The sequence below is a fragment of the Aquarana catesbeiana genome, linkage group LG06 (assembly GCF_042186555.1).
Source record: "Aquarana catesbeiana isolate 2022-GZ linkage group LG06, ASM4218655v1, whole genome shotgun sequence".
NCBI classification, from domain to species: Eukaryota; Metazoa; Chordata; class Amphibia; order Anura; family Ranidae; genus Aquarana; species Aquarana catesbeiana.
This window is the reverse complement of record NC_133329.1, coordinates 259,513,060-259,528,467: the sequence shown is the minus strand read 5'-3', so window position 1 is coordinate 259,528,467 and position 15,408 is coordinate 259,513,060. Positions and strand designations below refer to the sequence as shown.

General features: G+C 44.9%; 1 protein-coding gene across 1 annotated transcript in view; it reads right to left on the bottom strand.

The window, feature by feature from the left end:
* The window catches only part of LOC141146726 (aldehyde oxidase-like), a 230,454-nt gene extending 228,131 nt beyond the window's left edge, over positions 1-2,323 (bottom strand). The window contains exon 1 of the mRNA XM_073633234.1: positions 2,178-2,323. Coding sequence (XP_073489335.1) covers positions 2,178-2,231 — 54 coding nt within the window. The 5' untranslated portion in view covers positions 2,232-2,323. The remainder of the gene's footprint in view (positions 1-2,177) is intronic.
* Between the last annotated feature and the right edge of the window lie 13,085 nt (positions 2,324-15,408).

Genomic DNA, 15,408 nt, shown 5'->3' with positions numbered 1-15,408 from the left:
AAAAGTCCGCTCGTGTGTACGCGGCATTAGTGTTTTAGGCTGGGTTCGCAATGGAACACGCAGATGCTCACAGCAGGAGTCCAGTGCGTCTCCGTCTACCGCTTCAGGTGCAATTTCAGCCCAAATTTTTGGCTGAACTCGGACCTAAAACGGACCAAAAGTCGCACAGGGCTCCTGTGCAATTCGCACTGGAGCCGCTGCGGACATGTGTGAACCAGCATTCAATTTGCATAGCTGTGAACCCAGCCTCATGTAAGATTTGTATACATGGGCAACACTAGCTTGCAATAAAGATCCTTCAAAGTTGCTGCAAATTGCTTTTGCAAGCATACTGACATGAAAGGAAGTAAAGCAAGCCCATGTACAGTATACAATCCATTTTCAACGTGCTGTAGATGAAGAAAATGTAACACAAATAGCTTTCGCTGACTTCATGTCTTGGATTGTACAGGAACAGAACATCATTTCTTCTTACATGATGATTATTATTAAATAGTTACATAGTTAATCTGGATGAAAAAAGACACGTTCAACCAGTTCAACCCACAGGAAAAAACAAAATACACACAAATCAAAAACCTTCATATATCCTATACTGACAGTTGATCCAGAGGAAGGCAAAAACGGTGAATGGAGATGCTCTGGACCCCTGCTGTGAGCCAGAGTGTGAACCCAGCCTAAGCCTGACAAGTCGCAGCTAATTGGAGGCAATGGCACTGTTCCAATCGGTGCAACACCGATTTTGCGGCCCCACACAGATTTGCAGAAGTAGTTCCTGCACTACTTTTGCTGATTTTAGGTGCAAATTCAATAGACATCTGTGCATGAAGCCACACAGACGTCTATCAAGTAGCACCTGAAATTGCGCTGACCTTGCTACTTTGAAATCATACTACTTCAAGTGAAGTGGGCGTGATTTCAAAGTAGCATCAATGTGAACCAGGGCTAAAGGATAAGTTCACCCTTGGGAACATGTTCCACTCATTTTTAGGGTGGAACGTGTAACATGTTCCTACTCCTGTGGCCACTGCTGGATCTAGTGACAGCAAGGGGGGCGGGATCTTCTCCCCCTGCTCGCTGTCACTATTTTTTTTTTTAAAGTTCTGTCAATGAGAAACTACAAGTACTGACAGCCATTGTAACTGTCAGCTTGTAGTTCTCAATGAACTACCATGGCACTGTTGAGCTCTCTGGTAGTTATTTGTCATTTCCTGTCAGTGTGTATCTGCCTTGCCATACGAGGTACGAGCAGACAAATACACTGACAAGTCTGCAGGAGTCCTGCATGGCACCTGTGATCTACTGATCGCCTGTGCAATGCTTTCCAGTACCTATAAAAAAAATAATAAATGTACTCTTTTTAAACTGCAAAAAAAAAAAAAAGGGTCAAATTATCCTTTAAGACATTTTTCTTATACTAGGCCTCTATTTTGCTATATGAAATTAGTTATTACCTTCAAAAGAGTAACAAAAGTAGAGAAAACACATAAAGGGGTTGTAAACCATTGTGTTTTTTCACCTTAATGCATCTGGTGCATTAAGGTGAAAAAAAAAAAACACCTGGCAGTCACCAGTTCCCCAGCCCCCCGGTTTTACTTACCTGACCCCCTTCATCTCCTTGGCGGGGAAGCGCTGTCCCTCTCTCCACGGGGTCCCGGCTCTTGATTGGATAGATTGATAGCAGCACAGCCATTGGGTCCAGCTGCTGTCAATCAAGTCCAATGAAGCCGGAACCGGCCGGCGGGGCCGATTCCGGCATTCATGTCTGTACCCGCAAGGTAACCGGAAGAGGATGTTCAGGGCCACTCTGTGCAAAGCAAGCTGCACAGTGGAGGTAAGTATGATAGGTTTGTTATTTAAAAAAAAAATAAAAAACGATCCTTTACAATCACTTTCATGCTCTTTAACATTCCGTTATGCTTTATTCTTTCTTGGTAATGGTGAATTTAACATCAGCTCATACTCATATTGTAATGCTATTGCCTTAGCAGGGATAAAAAAAGCCTCAACACCCCCCCCCCCCCCGCCTCATTCCTGTCTCTGATAACAGGCAATGGGATCTGTGTGAGCACAGCTGTGATTTTACAGTCCTAACCCCCTTTGAGAATATGTGTACACTTCTAAACTACTCACAGACTGTCGGAGCTAGTAGTAAAGGCTTGCAATCAATATCTTACCTTCTTTCCATTCACAAAAAACAGCAACTCACTGGAATCAGTTGGACTTGTCATGTTTAGTGTTCGTTTTAAGTGTGCGTGTTTGTGTGTAGCTTGACAAATAGTTTCAGGAACTGAGCCAACATACGAAAAGAATCCTCCTCCGTGTTTCCATTGGCAGAAGAATTGTGGGAAGTGCACAAACACAATCGTGCCTCCTTCTAGGTCACATAATAAGGCAACAATATTAAACAATGTTAGATAAGCCAGTTGGAGCAGCTGTGCATAGTAACCAATCAGCTTCTAACTTTAAATTGTTCAATTAAGCTTTGGGAATTAGGCTGGCCATACACTATACAATTTTATTATTCAATTTTCTTTAGATTTACCTTCAACTATGTAATGCAAGGGCCTGCCTGATTGCCTACACCTCATGTTATACAGTTTTGGTATATCTAAGGGAAAATTAAATAAGAAAATTGTATAATGTATGGCCAGCCTAATGCTGGCTATACACTATACTAAAAATCGTCTGAACCCATTTTCGAAAAAACGAACATTCGGTCGTGAGCGCAAACGATAGTGCCATCATGTAATGACTGATAAATCGTTCAGTGGACATAACTGAATGCATTTTTTGTTCGTTTTTTTACATATACCTAGTGCAAACAGTTTAGATGGGAAACACATTAACCTTTCAATTTATCGTTCGTTCAGCAGAAAATTTCCAAACTTGGCCTTCGTTTTTTTCGCTCGAAAACGTACTGATGATTATCAGTTTTGTGCCTATTAACTGGCCGAAAAACTAACGAACTGTCTAAATGACCGAATTTCGGACAAATTTTCGAATAGTGTATGGCCAGCATTAGCCCTCGGTCACACCGCTACGACTTCAGGCACAACATACGATTTACAAATCGTACCTGAAGTAGCATCTAATGTATTTCTTTGGCAGTGTCTTAATAGATATGATTTCAAGTAGTACAATTTGAGAAGTTGTTCATGTATTACTTTTTCAGGACTTCAGCACGATTTCACTGCCATAGACTATAAATTGTGCTGCAAACCCTGCCAGTGTCCTTATCAGCACTACTTGAGCCTGAAAGAAGTGAAAGATTAACCCTTTGCTAATTAAACTTTTGTATATAACATCACTGTTTCTCCCTGTTACATGGACAACAACTCTCATAAAGTAGTACTGAAGTCGTATCAAATCGTTACAAATCTTAACCACTTAGGGACCGGAAGGATTTTCCCCCCTTAAAGCGGAGTTCCACCCAAAAATTGAACTTCCGCTTTAAGTAAAGGTGACCCACTGACATGCCACATTTGGCATGTCATTTTTTTGGGGGGGTGGGGGGGCGAATACCCTCTTTTTAGGGGCATCCAGCTCCCACTTCCTCCCGGGGCTCCGTGGAGCCAGAAGGAAGTTCACCTCTCCCTCCGTGCACTCTTCTGGGACACGTCACAGGTCCCAGAAGATTGCACGGCCACTCACAGCATGCAGCGCGGCTCACGCATGCACAGTGCGTGCCCTGCGGTGAAGCCACAGCCGGGCGCCCACAGTCAGAATGCCGGCGCCGAGGAGAGGAGGGGGAGATAAGCAGGGCTTCGTTTGCCCACATCGCTGGACCGTGAGACAGGTGAGTGTCCGATTATTAAAAGTCAGCAGCTACACTTTTTGTAGCTGCTGACTTTTATATGGGTGGAACTGCGCTTTAACGACCAGGCCATTTTTTTGCGATAAGGCACTGCGCCGCTTTAACTGACAATTGCGCGGTTGTGCAACACTGTACCCAAACAAAATTGACGTCCTTTTTTCCCCACAAATAGAGCTTTCTTTTGGTGGTATTTGATCACCTATACGGTTTTTATTTTTGCGCTATAAACAAAATAAGAGCGACAATTAAAAAAAAAAAAAAAACAATATTTTTTACTTTTTGCTATAACTATCCCAAAAAAAATGTCTTCATCAGTTTAGGCTGATATATATTCTTCTACATATTTTTGGTAAAAAAATTGCAATAAGCGTATACTGATTGGTTTGCGCAAAAGTTATAGCGTCTTCAAAATAGGGCATAGATTTATGGCATTTTTATTTATTTTTATTTTTTTACTAGTAATGATGGCAATCAGCGAATTTTTAGTGGGACTGCGACATTGCAGCGGACAGATCGGACACCTTTGACACTTTTTTGGGACCAGTGACATTTATACAGCGATCAGAGCGAAAAATAGCCACTGTATAAACGTCACTGACAGGGAAAGGGTTAACACTAGGGTGTGATTAAGAGGTTAAATGTGTTCCCTCATGTGTGTTCTAACTGTGGGGGGATGGGGCTGCCTGGAGGAGGAGACCGATCGCTGTTCCTAATCTTTAGGAGCAGCAGATCTGTCTCCCCTCCCCTGACAGAACGGAGATCTGTCTGTTTACATTGACAGATCTCCGTTCTGTCTCTGTCAGGAGCGATCGCGGGTGGCAGGCATTGCGATCGCCAGGCACGTGCATCGGCGTCGCGCCACGGGCGCGTGCGCGCCCCCTAGAGCTCCTAAAGGGGCAGACATACCATGACGGCAATTCCCCCAGGGGAGCCAGGGAGATTTTCAGGTGCCTCTTCTGTGATCCTGGCCCCTCCCTCCTGTTCAGTGCCCCCACAGCAAGTAGTTTGGGAGCACCCGAGCTGAGTCACAGCTACCTGTGTTCATTCAGACACGGAGCCCTGACCCGCCCCCCTCTCTCCCCTGATTGGATAGCTGGATTTGATTGACAGCAGCAGCCAATGTCGCCACTGCTGTGTCTCAGCCAATCAGGAGGGAGAATCTCAGATGGCTGAGACACTCGTGGACATCGCTGGACAGAGAGGGACCTCAGGTAAGTAGGGGGGGGGGGGGCTGCTGCACTCAGAAGGCTTTTTATCCTAATGCATTTAGATAAAAAAAACTTTCTGATTTTACAACCACTTTAAATCGTACCCGGTGCGACTGCAGGCTAAAACCTGGAAGCTGATAAGCACAGCTGGACCAGATTCTGTGTGCACCAGTTTTAGTAAATCTCCCCCCCACTGTGTTCCATAAAGGATTTAATTTCAGCTGCAGACATACAGTGGGGAAAATAATTATTTGATTCCCTGCAGATTTTGTAAGTTTGCCCACTTACAAAGAAATGAATGGTCTATAATTGTTATCATAGGTGTATTTTAAATGATAGAGGCAGAATATCAACCAAAAATCCAGAAAAAACACATGTTACAAATGTTATAAATTGAGTTGCATTTCATTGAGAAACATAAGTATTGCTAACTCGACTCGCCGTATTTGAAAGAAGAAAAATGTTGACTATGACCCTAAGAACACCTTTCCTACAGTCAAGCACGGAGGTGAAAACTTGATGCTTTGGGGCTGTTTCTCTGCTAAAGTTACAAGCCGACTTTGCCCCATTGCGGTGCCAATAGACGGGACCATGTATTGTAAAATCTTGGATGAGAACCTTCTTCCTTCAGCCAGAACACTGAAGATGGGTCATGGATGGGTCTTTCAGCATGACAATGACCCAAAACATACTGCCAAGGCAACAAAGGAGTGGCTCAAAAAGAAGCACATTAAGGTCATGGAGTGGCGTAGTCAGTCTCCAGACCTTAATCCTATAGAAACTTTATGGAAGGAGCTGAAACTTCAAGTTGCCAAGCGACAGCCAAGAAACCTTAAGGCCCCTTTCACACTGCTGTGACTTAAAAGTCGATGCAATTTTGCTGCGATTTTACTGCGTCTTTGCAGCCGCGATTTTGATGCGATTTTGACGCAATTTCAGGGAATGCCTGTGTAAACTTGAGGTCTATGGACCTGAACTCGCATCAAAGTCGGACCAAAGTAGTACAGGGACTACTTTGAAGTCTGTGCGATATGAATGCTACTCATTGGGAATCATGGGGTACGACTTGTCATGCGACTTTGCAGTCCTAAGCCGCAGAACAAGTCGCACAAGCGTGAAAGGGGCCTAAGGCTGCATTCACATCTGAGCATACCATTTTAGGTGGAATGTTGCCCGATTTTACAGCGATTTTTGCCGCAATTTTGCACAGGTAAAAAGGTCACCAATGTAAAAAGCAGAAAAACGCCTGTAATCTGCCCAAAAAGAAGCTCGTGTACTTTTTTGAGCTTCAGGGCCCATTCACACCTGAGCATTTTCAGCTTGTAAAACGCTCATCTCAAAAGTTACAAAACGCCCAACAAGCAAAATCACATTCATTTAAATGGCCCCTGTTCACCTGAGCGTTCTATCACCTGAAGCAAAACGCCTGAAGCTCAAAAAAGTACATGAGCTTCTTTTTGGGCATGTTACAGGCGTTTTTCTGCTTTTTACATTGGTAACCTTTTGACCTGTACAAAAACACTGCAAAATTGCGTCAAAAAACGCTGCAAAAAAAGGTGGTAAAAATCGCTGCAAAATTGCTGTAAAAATGCGTGACTTTCCGCCTGAAAACGATATGCTCAGGTGTGAATACAGCCTCAGGCGTTTTGCTTCAGGTGATAGAATGCTCTAATGTGAACAGGGGCCATTTAAATGAATGTTATTTTGCTTGTTGGGCGTTTTGGAACTTTTGAGATGAGGACAAGGGCCTCTTCCCAACAACCCTTGCCTGTGGTTGTCGGGGTCTGCGGGTGGGTGGCTTATCGGAATCTGGAAGCCCCCTTTAACAAGGGGGCCCCCGTCTCCTGCCCCCCACCCCCAACTTATGTGAATGAGTATGGGGTATCATACCCATACCCATTCACCTAGAAAAAAAAGTGGCAAAAAAAAACACAGTACACATGTTTTTAAAGTAATTTATTAAGGCAGCTCCGGCGTCTCTTCCGACTTCTTCTCCCCTCTCCGACTCTTCTCCCTCTTCTGGTGATGTCTGCTCCCTCTTCTGCACACGGTGGACCCAGCATTACACCAGGAGATCACGTAGAGTTAACATCAGAAGTAGAACAGAGGGAGAAGACCCGGCAAAAGAGCGAGAAGACAGCGGAGAGAGGAGACCCGGCAGAAGAGGGAGAAGTCAGCACAGAGAGGAGGAGAACCGGCAGAGGGAAAAGACGTCGCCAGAAGAGGGAGAAAAGCTGGAGGGGGGAGAAGAAGTCAAAGAGACGCCGGAGCTGCCTTAATAAATGACTTTAAAAACCTGTGTACTGTGTTTATTTTTGACATTTTTTTTTTAGGTGAATGGGTAGGGGTACGATGTACCCCATACTCATTTTCATAGGGTGGGGGGCCGGGATCTGGGGGCCCCCCCTGTTAAAGGGGGCTTCCAGATTCCAATAAGCCACCTACCCGCAGTCCCTGACAACCACAAGCAAGGGTTGTTGGGAAGAGGCCCTTGTCCTCATAAACATGGGGACAAGGTGCTTTGGGGTGAGGGATGCAAGGCTCCCCTGCCCCAAAGCACCCACCTCCTCATGTTGAGGGCATGCGGCCGGGTATGGTTCAGGACGGGGGGGCGCACTTTTGGGGGGACCCCACGCTGTTTTTTTCAGGCGTGGGGGATTCCCCTTAAAATCCATAACAGACCGAAGGGCCTGGTATGCTCTTGGAGGGTGAACCCCACACCGTTTCTTTAAAAAAAATTGGCGTGGAGTTCCCCCTAAAGGTTCATACCAGACGCAGTGCCAGGTATTGTCGGGGATCAATCGGATCCCTGTTTATTGAAGTCGGATGGATGTCGGACTTCAAGTCGCAGTGCAAAGTCGGATCCACAGTCGTACAACTGTCATGTGTGAACCCGGCCTTAGGCTGCATTCACACCTGGGCGTTTCATTTTTAGGCAGAAAGTCGCAATATTTTTGCCGCGATTTTGCACAGGTCAAAAGGTCACCAATGTAAAAAACAGAAAAATGCCTGTAATCTGCCCAAAAAGAAACTCATGTACTTTTTTGAGCTTCAGGCGCTTTGCTGTAGGGTACAAAATGCTCAGATGTGAACAGGGGCCATTTAAATAAATGGGGTTTTGCTTGTTGAGCGTTTTTCGGGCTTTTTTTGGACATCTTAGGAGAGTATTACGAACACGCTGAAAACGCTCAGGTGTGAATGCAGCCTTAAAAAAAAAAATATATATATATATATATATATAAAAAACAATATAACATGTCTATACTTACCTGCTCTGTGCAATGGAATTGCACAGAGCACCCACGAACCTCCTCTTTTTAGGGTCCCTGCATCGAATGAGGGCTTAGATAAGTAAAACGGGGGAGTGAGTGGGAATGCTGACACCTAAACAAGGAATGCATTAAGGTAAAAAATGTTTAGGCTTTACAACCACTTTAAGGATTTAGAGAAGATCTGTAAAAAGTAGAGTGGACCAAAATCCCTCCTAAGATGTGTGCAAACCTGGTAACCAACTACAAGAAAAATCTTACCACTGTGTTTGCCAACAAGGGTTTCTCCACCAAGTACTAAGTCATATTTTGCTTGGGGATCGAATACTTATTTTACTCACTGAACTGCAACTTAATTTATAACATTTATATAGTGTGTTTTTTTCTGGAGTTTTGGTTGATATTCTATCTCTATAATTTAAAATAAACCTATGATAAAAAAATTATAGACCCTTCATTTCTTTGTAGTGGGCAAACTTACAAAATATCCTGGGGATCAAATAATTACAGTATCTCACAAAAGTGAGTATACCCCTCGCATTTCTGTAAATATTTTATTCTATCTTTTCATGTGACAATACTGAAGAAGTGACACTTTGCTACAATGTAAAGTAGTGAGTGTACAGCTTGTATAACAGTGTAAATTTGCTGTCCCCACAAAATAACTCAGCACACAGCCATTAATGTCTTAACTGCTGGCAACAAAAGTGAGTACACCCCTAAGTAAAAATGTCCAAATTGGGCCCAACGTGTCAATATTTTGTGTGGCCACCATTATTTTCCAGCACTGCCTTAACCCTCTTGGGCATGGAGTTTACCAGAGCTTCACAGGTTGCAACTGAAGTCCTCTTCCACTCTCCATGACAACATCACGGAGCTAGTGGATGTTAGAGACCTTGTGCTTCTCCACCTTCCGTTTGAGGATGCCCCACAGATGCTCAATAGGGTTTAGGTCTGGAGACATGCTTGGCCAGTTCATCATCTTTACCCTCAGCTTCTTTAGCAAGGCAGTGGTCATCTTGGAGGTGTGTTTGGGGTCATTATCATGTTGGAATACTGCCCTGCGGCCCAGTCTCTGAAAGAAGGGGAATCATGCTCTGCTTCAGTATGTCACAGTACATGTTGGCATTCATGGTTCCCTCAATGAACTGTAGCTCCCCAGTGCCCGCAGCACTCATGCAGCCCCAGACCATGACACTCCCACCACCATGCTTGACTGTAGGCAAGACACACTTGTCTTTGTACTCCTCACCTGGTTGCCACCACACACGCTTGACACCATCTGAACCAAATAAGTTTATCTTGGTCTCATCAGACAACAGGGCATGGTTCCAGTAATCCATGTCCTTAGTCTGCTTGTCTTCAGCAAACTGTTTGCCAGCTTTCTTGTGCGTCATCTTTAGAAGAGGCTTCCTTCTGGGATGACAGCCATGCAGTGTGTGGCGTATGATCTGAGCACTGACAGGTTGACCCCCCACCCCTTCAACCTCTGCAGCAATGCTGGCAGCACTCATACATCTATTTCCCAAAGACAACCTCTGGGTATGAAGCGGAGCACGTGCACTCAACTCCTTTGGTCGACCATGGCGAGGCCTGTTCACACCTGAGACCTTGTAACACTAACGAGTCACATGACACCGGGGAGGGAAAATGGCTAATTGGGCCCAATTCGGACATTTTCACTTAGGAGTGTAGTCACTTTTGTTGCCAGCGGTTTAGACATTAATGGCTGTGTGCTGAGTTATTTTGAGGGGACAGCAAATTTACACTGTTATACAAGCGCTATTTCTTCAGTGTTGTCACATGAAAAGATAGAAGAAAATATTTACAAAAATGTGAGGGGTGTACTCACTTTGGTGAGATACTGTATTTTCCCCACTGTAAGTGCAGTATGCATCTGACAATCGCAATTTCCACCATCCATTTTATTATTAAAGGAATGTGTTATGCCCTGTACACACGGTCGGACATTGATCGGACATTCCGACAGCAAAATCCATGGATTTTTTCCGACGGATGTTGGCTCAAACTTGTCTTGCATACACACGGTCACACAAAGTTGTCGGAAAATCCGATCATTCTGAACGGGGTGACGTAAAACACGTACGTCAGGACTATAAACGGGGCAGTAGCCAATAGCTTTCGTCTCTTAATTTATTCTGAGCATGCGTGGCACTTTGTGTGTCGGATTTGTGTACACCTAATCGGAATTTAACCGATCGGATTTTGTTGTCGGAAAATTTTATAGCCTGCTCTCAAACTTTGTGTGTCGGAAATTCCTATGGAAAATGTGTGATGGAGTCTACACATGGTCGGAATTTCCGACAACAAGGTCCTATCACACATTTTCCATCGGAAAATCCTATCGTGTGTACAGGGCATTACAGTCACAAATTCTGTCACATACTGCCAGAAATGAACCTCCTGAGTTAAAAGAATGAAAGCAGAACTTCACCATTGCCTTCACCCAGGGCCGTCTTTAATATTGACTGGACCCTGAGCAAACATTTTCTTGGGCCCCCTCTTCCATGCAATCTCGCTCTCCACATGCTTTAAGACATACAATAAATAGCAGCTAGACTCAAAATGAGTTTACTGAATCAGATCAGGCAGCGGTTGTGATTGGTTGCCAGAGGTTACAGTGTATCATTACCGCTCACTGACTGGCTGCTAGAGGTTACAGCACACATTATGGCTCACTGTCTATTTTCTAGCCACTTGCTCACTGAGCACTTAACCACTTCGCGCCCGCGCTATAGCCGAAAGACGGCTACAGCGCAGACGCCAATTGCCGGGAGGGCGTCCCCGGATGTCCTCCTGTTTACCCGCGGACACACATCGGGGAAATTCTGTGCTGGCCGTGTCCCTTGGACACAGCCAGTCACAGATCGCTGTAAACGGCCAATCACAGCAGCTGTTTACAGCGCGATCGGAGCTTCCAATGAAAGATCATCTGTCATTGCCAGCTCTCCCTCCTTACACAGAGACAGCGTGTGAGGAGGGAGAGCTAACGGCTGCAGCGTGTGTCAGAAAAAAAAAAACGGAAAAAAAAGTGACGTCAGTGCCATCTGTCCCCACTGTCATCAGTCCCCACTGCCATCTGTCACTGCCATCTGTCCCCACTGCCATCTGTCCCCACTGCCATCTGTATCTGTCCCCACTGCCATCTGTCCCCATTGCCACCTGTCAGTGCCATCTGTCCCCAGTGCCATGTATAAGTGCCATCTGTCATCAGTGCCACATATTAGTGCCATCTGTCATCAGTGCTACATATTAGTGCCATCTGTCATCAGTGCCACGTATCAGTGCCATCTGTTATCAATGCCACCTGTCAGTGTCACGTGTCATCTGTTATCAGTGTCACATGTCATCAGTGCCACGTATCACTGGCATCTGTCATCAGTGTCACGTGTCATCAGTGCCACATATCAGTGCCATCTGTCATCAGTGTCACATGTCATCAGCGCCACGTATTAGTGCCATCTGTCATCAGTGCCACGTATTAGTGCCATCTGTCATCAGTGCCACGTATTAGTGCCATCTGTCATCAGTGCCACGTGTCACCAGTGCCACATATTAGTTCCATCTGTCATCAGTGTCACGTGTCATCAGTGCCACGTATTAGTGCCATCTGTCATCAGTGCCACGTATTAGTGCCTTCTGTCATCAGTGCCATGTCAGTGTCATTAGTGCCACGTATCAGTGCCATCTGTCATCAGTGCCACGTCAGGGTCACGTGTCATTGTCCTGGTGCTCCAGGGCCTTCAAAAATGTAATAGGTAGTCAACAAGTTAGATGTGTAATTTATGCTCCTAGAACACCTGATGTTGCTCCCTGCATGTTGGGCCTCTCTATGTGGCTAGGCTGTGAAAAAGTCCCACACATGTGGTATCATAATACTCAGGAGGAGTAGCAGAATGTATTTTGGGGTGTTATTTGTGGTATATACATGCCATGTGAGAGAAATAACCTATTACTAAGACAATTTTGTCAAGTGTGATCATTTTTTGATGATTTGCACCACAGCTTGTAGACTCTCTAACTTTTACAAAGACCAAATAATATCCACTAATTTGGGTTATTTTTACCAAAGATATGTAGCAGTATAAATTGTGACCAAAATTTATGAAGAAGAATTAATAATTTGCAAAATTTTATCACAGAAACTAAGAAAAATGCATTTTTTTTTCAAAAGTTTCAGTCTTTTTTCATTTATAGCGCAAAAAATAAAAAACCCAGAGGTGATCAAATACCACCAAAAGAAAGCTCTATTTGTATGAAAAAAAGGACAAAAAATTCATTTGGATACAGTATTACATGACTGAGTAACTGTCATTCAAAGTGTGAGAGCGCTGAAAGCTGAAAATTGGTCTGGGCAGGAGGGGGGTATAAGTGCCCAGTTGTCAAGTGGTTAAACCCCCCTCCTGTCCAGACCAATTTTCAGCTTTCAGCGCTGATGCACTTTGAATAACAATTGTGCGGTCATACAACACTGTACCCAAATGTAATTTTTATCATTTCTTTCCCACAAATAGAGCTTTCTTTTGGTGGTATTTGATCACCTCTGCGGTTTTTATTTTTTGTTAAAAAAGTTTTAAAAGACCAAATTTAAAAAAAAAAATATTTTTTTTTATATATTTTGTTATAAAATTTTGCAAACAGGTAATTTTTCTCCTTCATTGATGTATGCTGATAAGGCTGCACTGATGGGCACCAATAGGCTGCACTGATGGGCTGCACTGATGGGCAACGATAAGGCGGTACTGGTGGGCACTGATGGGCACTGATAGGCGGTACTGGTGGGCACTGATAGGCGGCACTGGTGTGCACTGAGAGGTGACACTGAGAGGTGGCACTGAAGGGCATTGATAGGTGGCACTGGTGGGCACTGAGAAGTGGCACTGATAGGTGGCACTGATAGCTGGTAATAATGGGCACTGATAGGTGGCAGTGATGGGCACTGATGGGTGGCAGTGATGGGCACTGATGGGTGGCAATAATGGGCACTGATTGGCACTGGTAGGTTACAATGATAGGCAGCACTGCTAGGTGGCACTGATGAGGCACTGATTGGCACCACTGGTGGGCATTGATAGGTGGCACTTGTGGGCATTGATAGGTGGCACTCATGGGCACTGATAGGTGGCACTGGTGGGCACTGTGGGCACTGGCAGGTGGCAGTGGCAGGCGGTAATTGTGGGCACAGATGAGGCAGACGATTACCGAGCTTTTGTTTACATCACGTAATCAGCTGTCATTGGCTGACAGCTGATCACGTGGTAAGGGACCGGGATCAGCCCCTTACTCGGATCTGTGATCACCCGAGTCCCAGTGACTCGGTGATCACAGTACACGCCGCGTGCTCCCTGCAGGGGGGAGCGCGGGGATAGTGAAAAGGGGAGGACGTCATATGACGGCCTCCCGGAAATTCAAGTCCGCGCTGTGGCCGTCATTTGGCTATAGCGTGGACGCCAAGTGGTTAAAGATTACAGCACATGACTTCTGCTTGTTGATTGCTAGAGATTACTGTACATCAATACTGCGAACTGATTGATTGCTAGAGGTTACTGGACATCTATACCACTCACTAATTGGTTGCTAGAGGATACTGCATATTATTACTGCTTACTGATTGCTTCCTAGAGGTTACTGCATAACCTTACCGCTCAATGATTGGTTGCAAGAGGTTAGTGTACAGCATTACTGCTCACTGATTGGTTGCTAAAGGTTAAAGCATGACATCTCCTCATTGCCTGCACACCGTGGACTGGGGAGGTGAGGGGACCAAATCAATAGACAGAAAACTCTTAGGAATCCTAGGACTCCTGAGATCAGTGGCAATGCTGGGGGGGGTATGGGTTGTGATCAGTGGCAATGCTGGGGGGGTTGATGGTGTCAGTAACAGTGGTGAAGGGATGGGATTAGGTAGGAGGCAGTACACTATGACAAATTCTAAATCATGTAGAGCAAAGCTGGAAATCTTTGGCAAGTATATAGTGGGGGATTCTACCAATGTAATGGGGAATTTACAATGACCACCAATGTGAGGGGGGGGGTTTACACTGACCATAAATGTGAGGGGGAATTTGCACTTACCACCATGTAATGGGATTTTACATCACCCACCAATAGAAAAGAGGGATTTCTACACTGACACTAGGGATGGGCCGAACACCCCCTTGTTCCGTTCGCATCCAGAACATGCGAACAAGCAAAAAATTTGTTTGAACACGCGAACACTGTTAAAGTCTATGGGACACGAACATGAAAAATCAAAAGTGCTAATTTTAAAGGTTAATATGCAAGTTATTGTTATAAAAAAGTGTTTGGGGACCCGGGTCCTGCCCCAGGGGACATGTATCAATGCAAAAAAAGTTTTAAAAACTGGCCGTTTTTTCAGGAGCAGTGATTTTAATAATGCTTAAAGTGAAACAATAAAAGTGAAATATTCCTTTAAATTTCCTACCTGGGGGGTGTCTATAGTATGCCTGTAAAGTAGCGTATGTTTCCCGTCTTTAACAGTCTGAGAGCAAAATTACATCTCTAAAGGAAAAAAAAGTCATTTAAAAGTAATAGCGTGGGGTTCCCTCATAAATCCACATCAGACCCTTATCCGAGCATGCAACCTGGCAGGCTGCAGGAAAAGAGGAGGGGATAAGAGAGAGCACCCCCCCCCTCCTGAACCATACCAGGCCACATGCCCTCAACATGGGGAGGATGTTCCCATGTTGATGGGGACAAGGACCTCATCCTCACAACCATTGCCCGGTGGTTGTGGGGGTCTGCGGGCGGGGGGCTTATCTGAATCTGGAAACCCCTTTAACAAAGGGGACACCCAGACCCCGGCCCCCCCTCTATGTGAATTGGTAAGGGGTATATTGTACTCCTACCATTTCACAAAAATAAATTGTCAAAATGTTAAAAAAACACAGGAGACGGCTTGGGACAAGTCCATCATTAAAAATAAAAGATAAAAAAATAAAACAGTTCCACCGATGTAATCAAATAAATCCATGCTCCTACTTCAGCAATGTAATCCAGTTCTCGATCTCCAGCAATGGATGATCTCCAGCACCTCCAGCGAGGAACATGCACAGGATCCTGCCTCCACCGG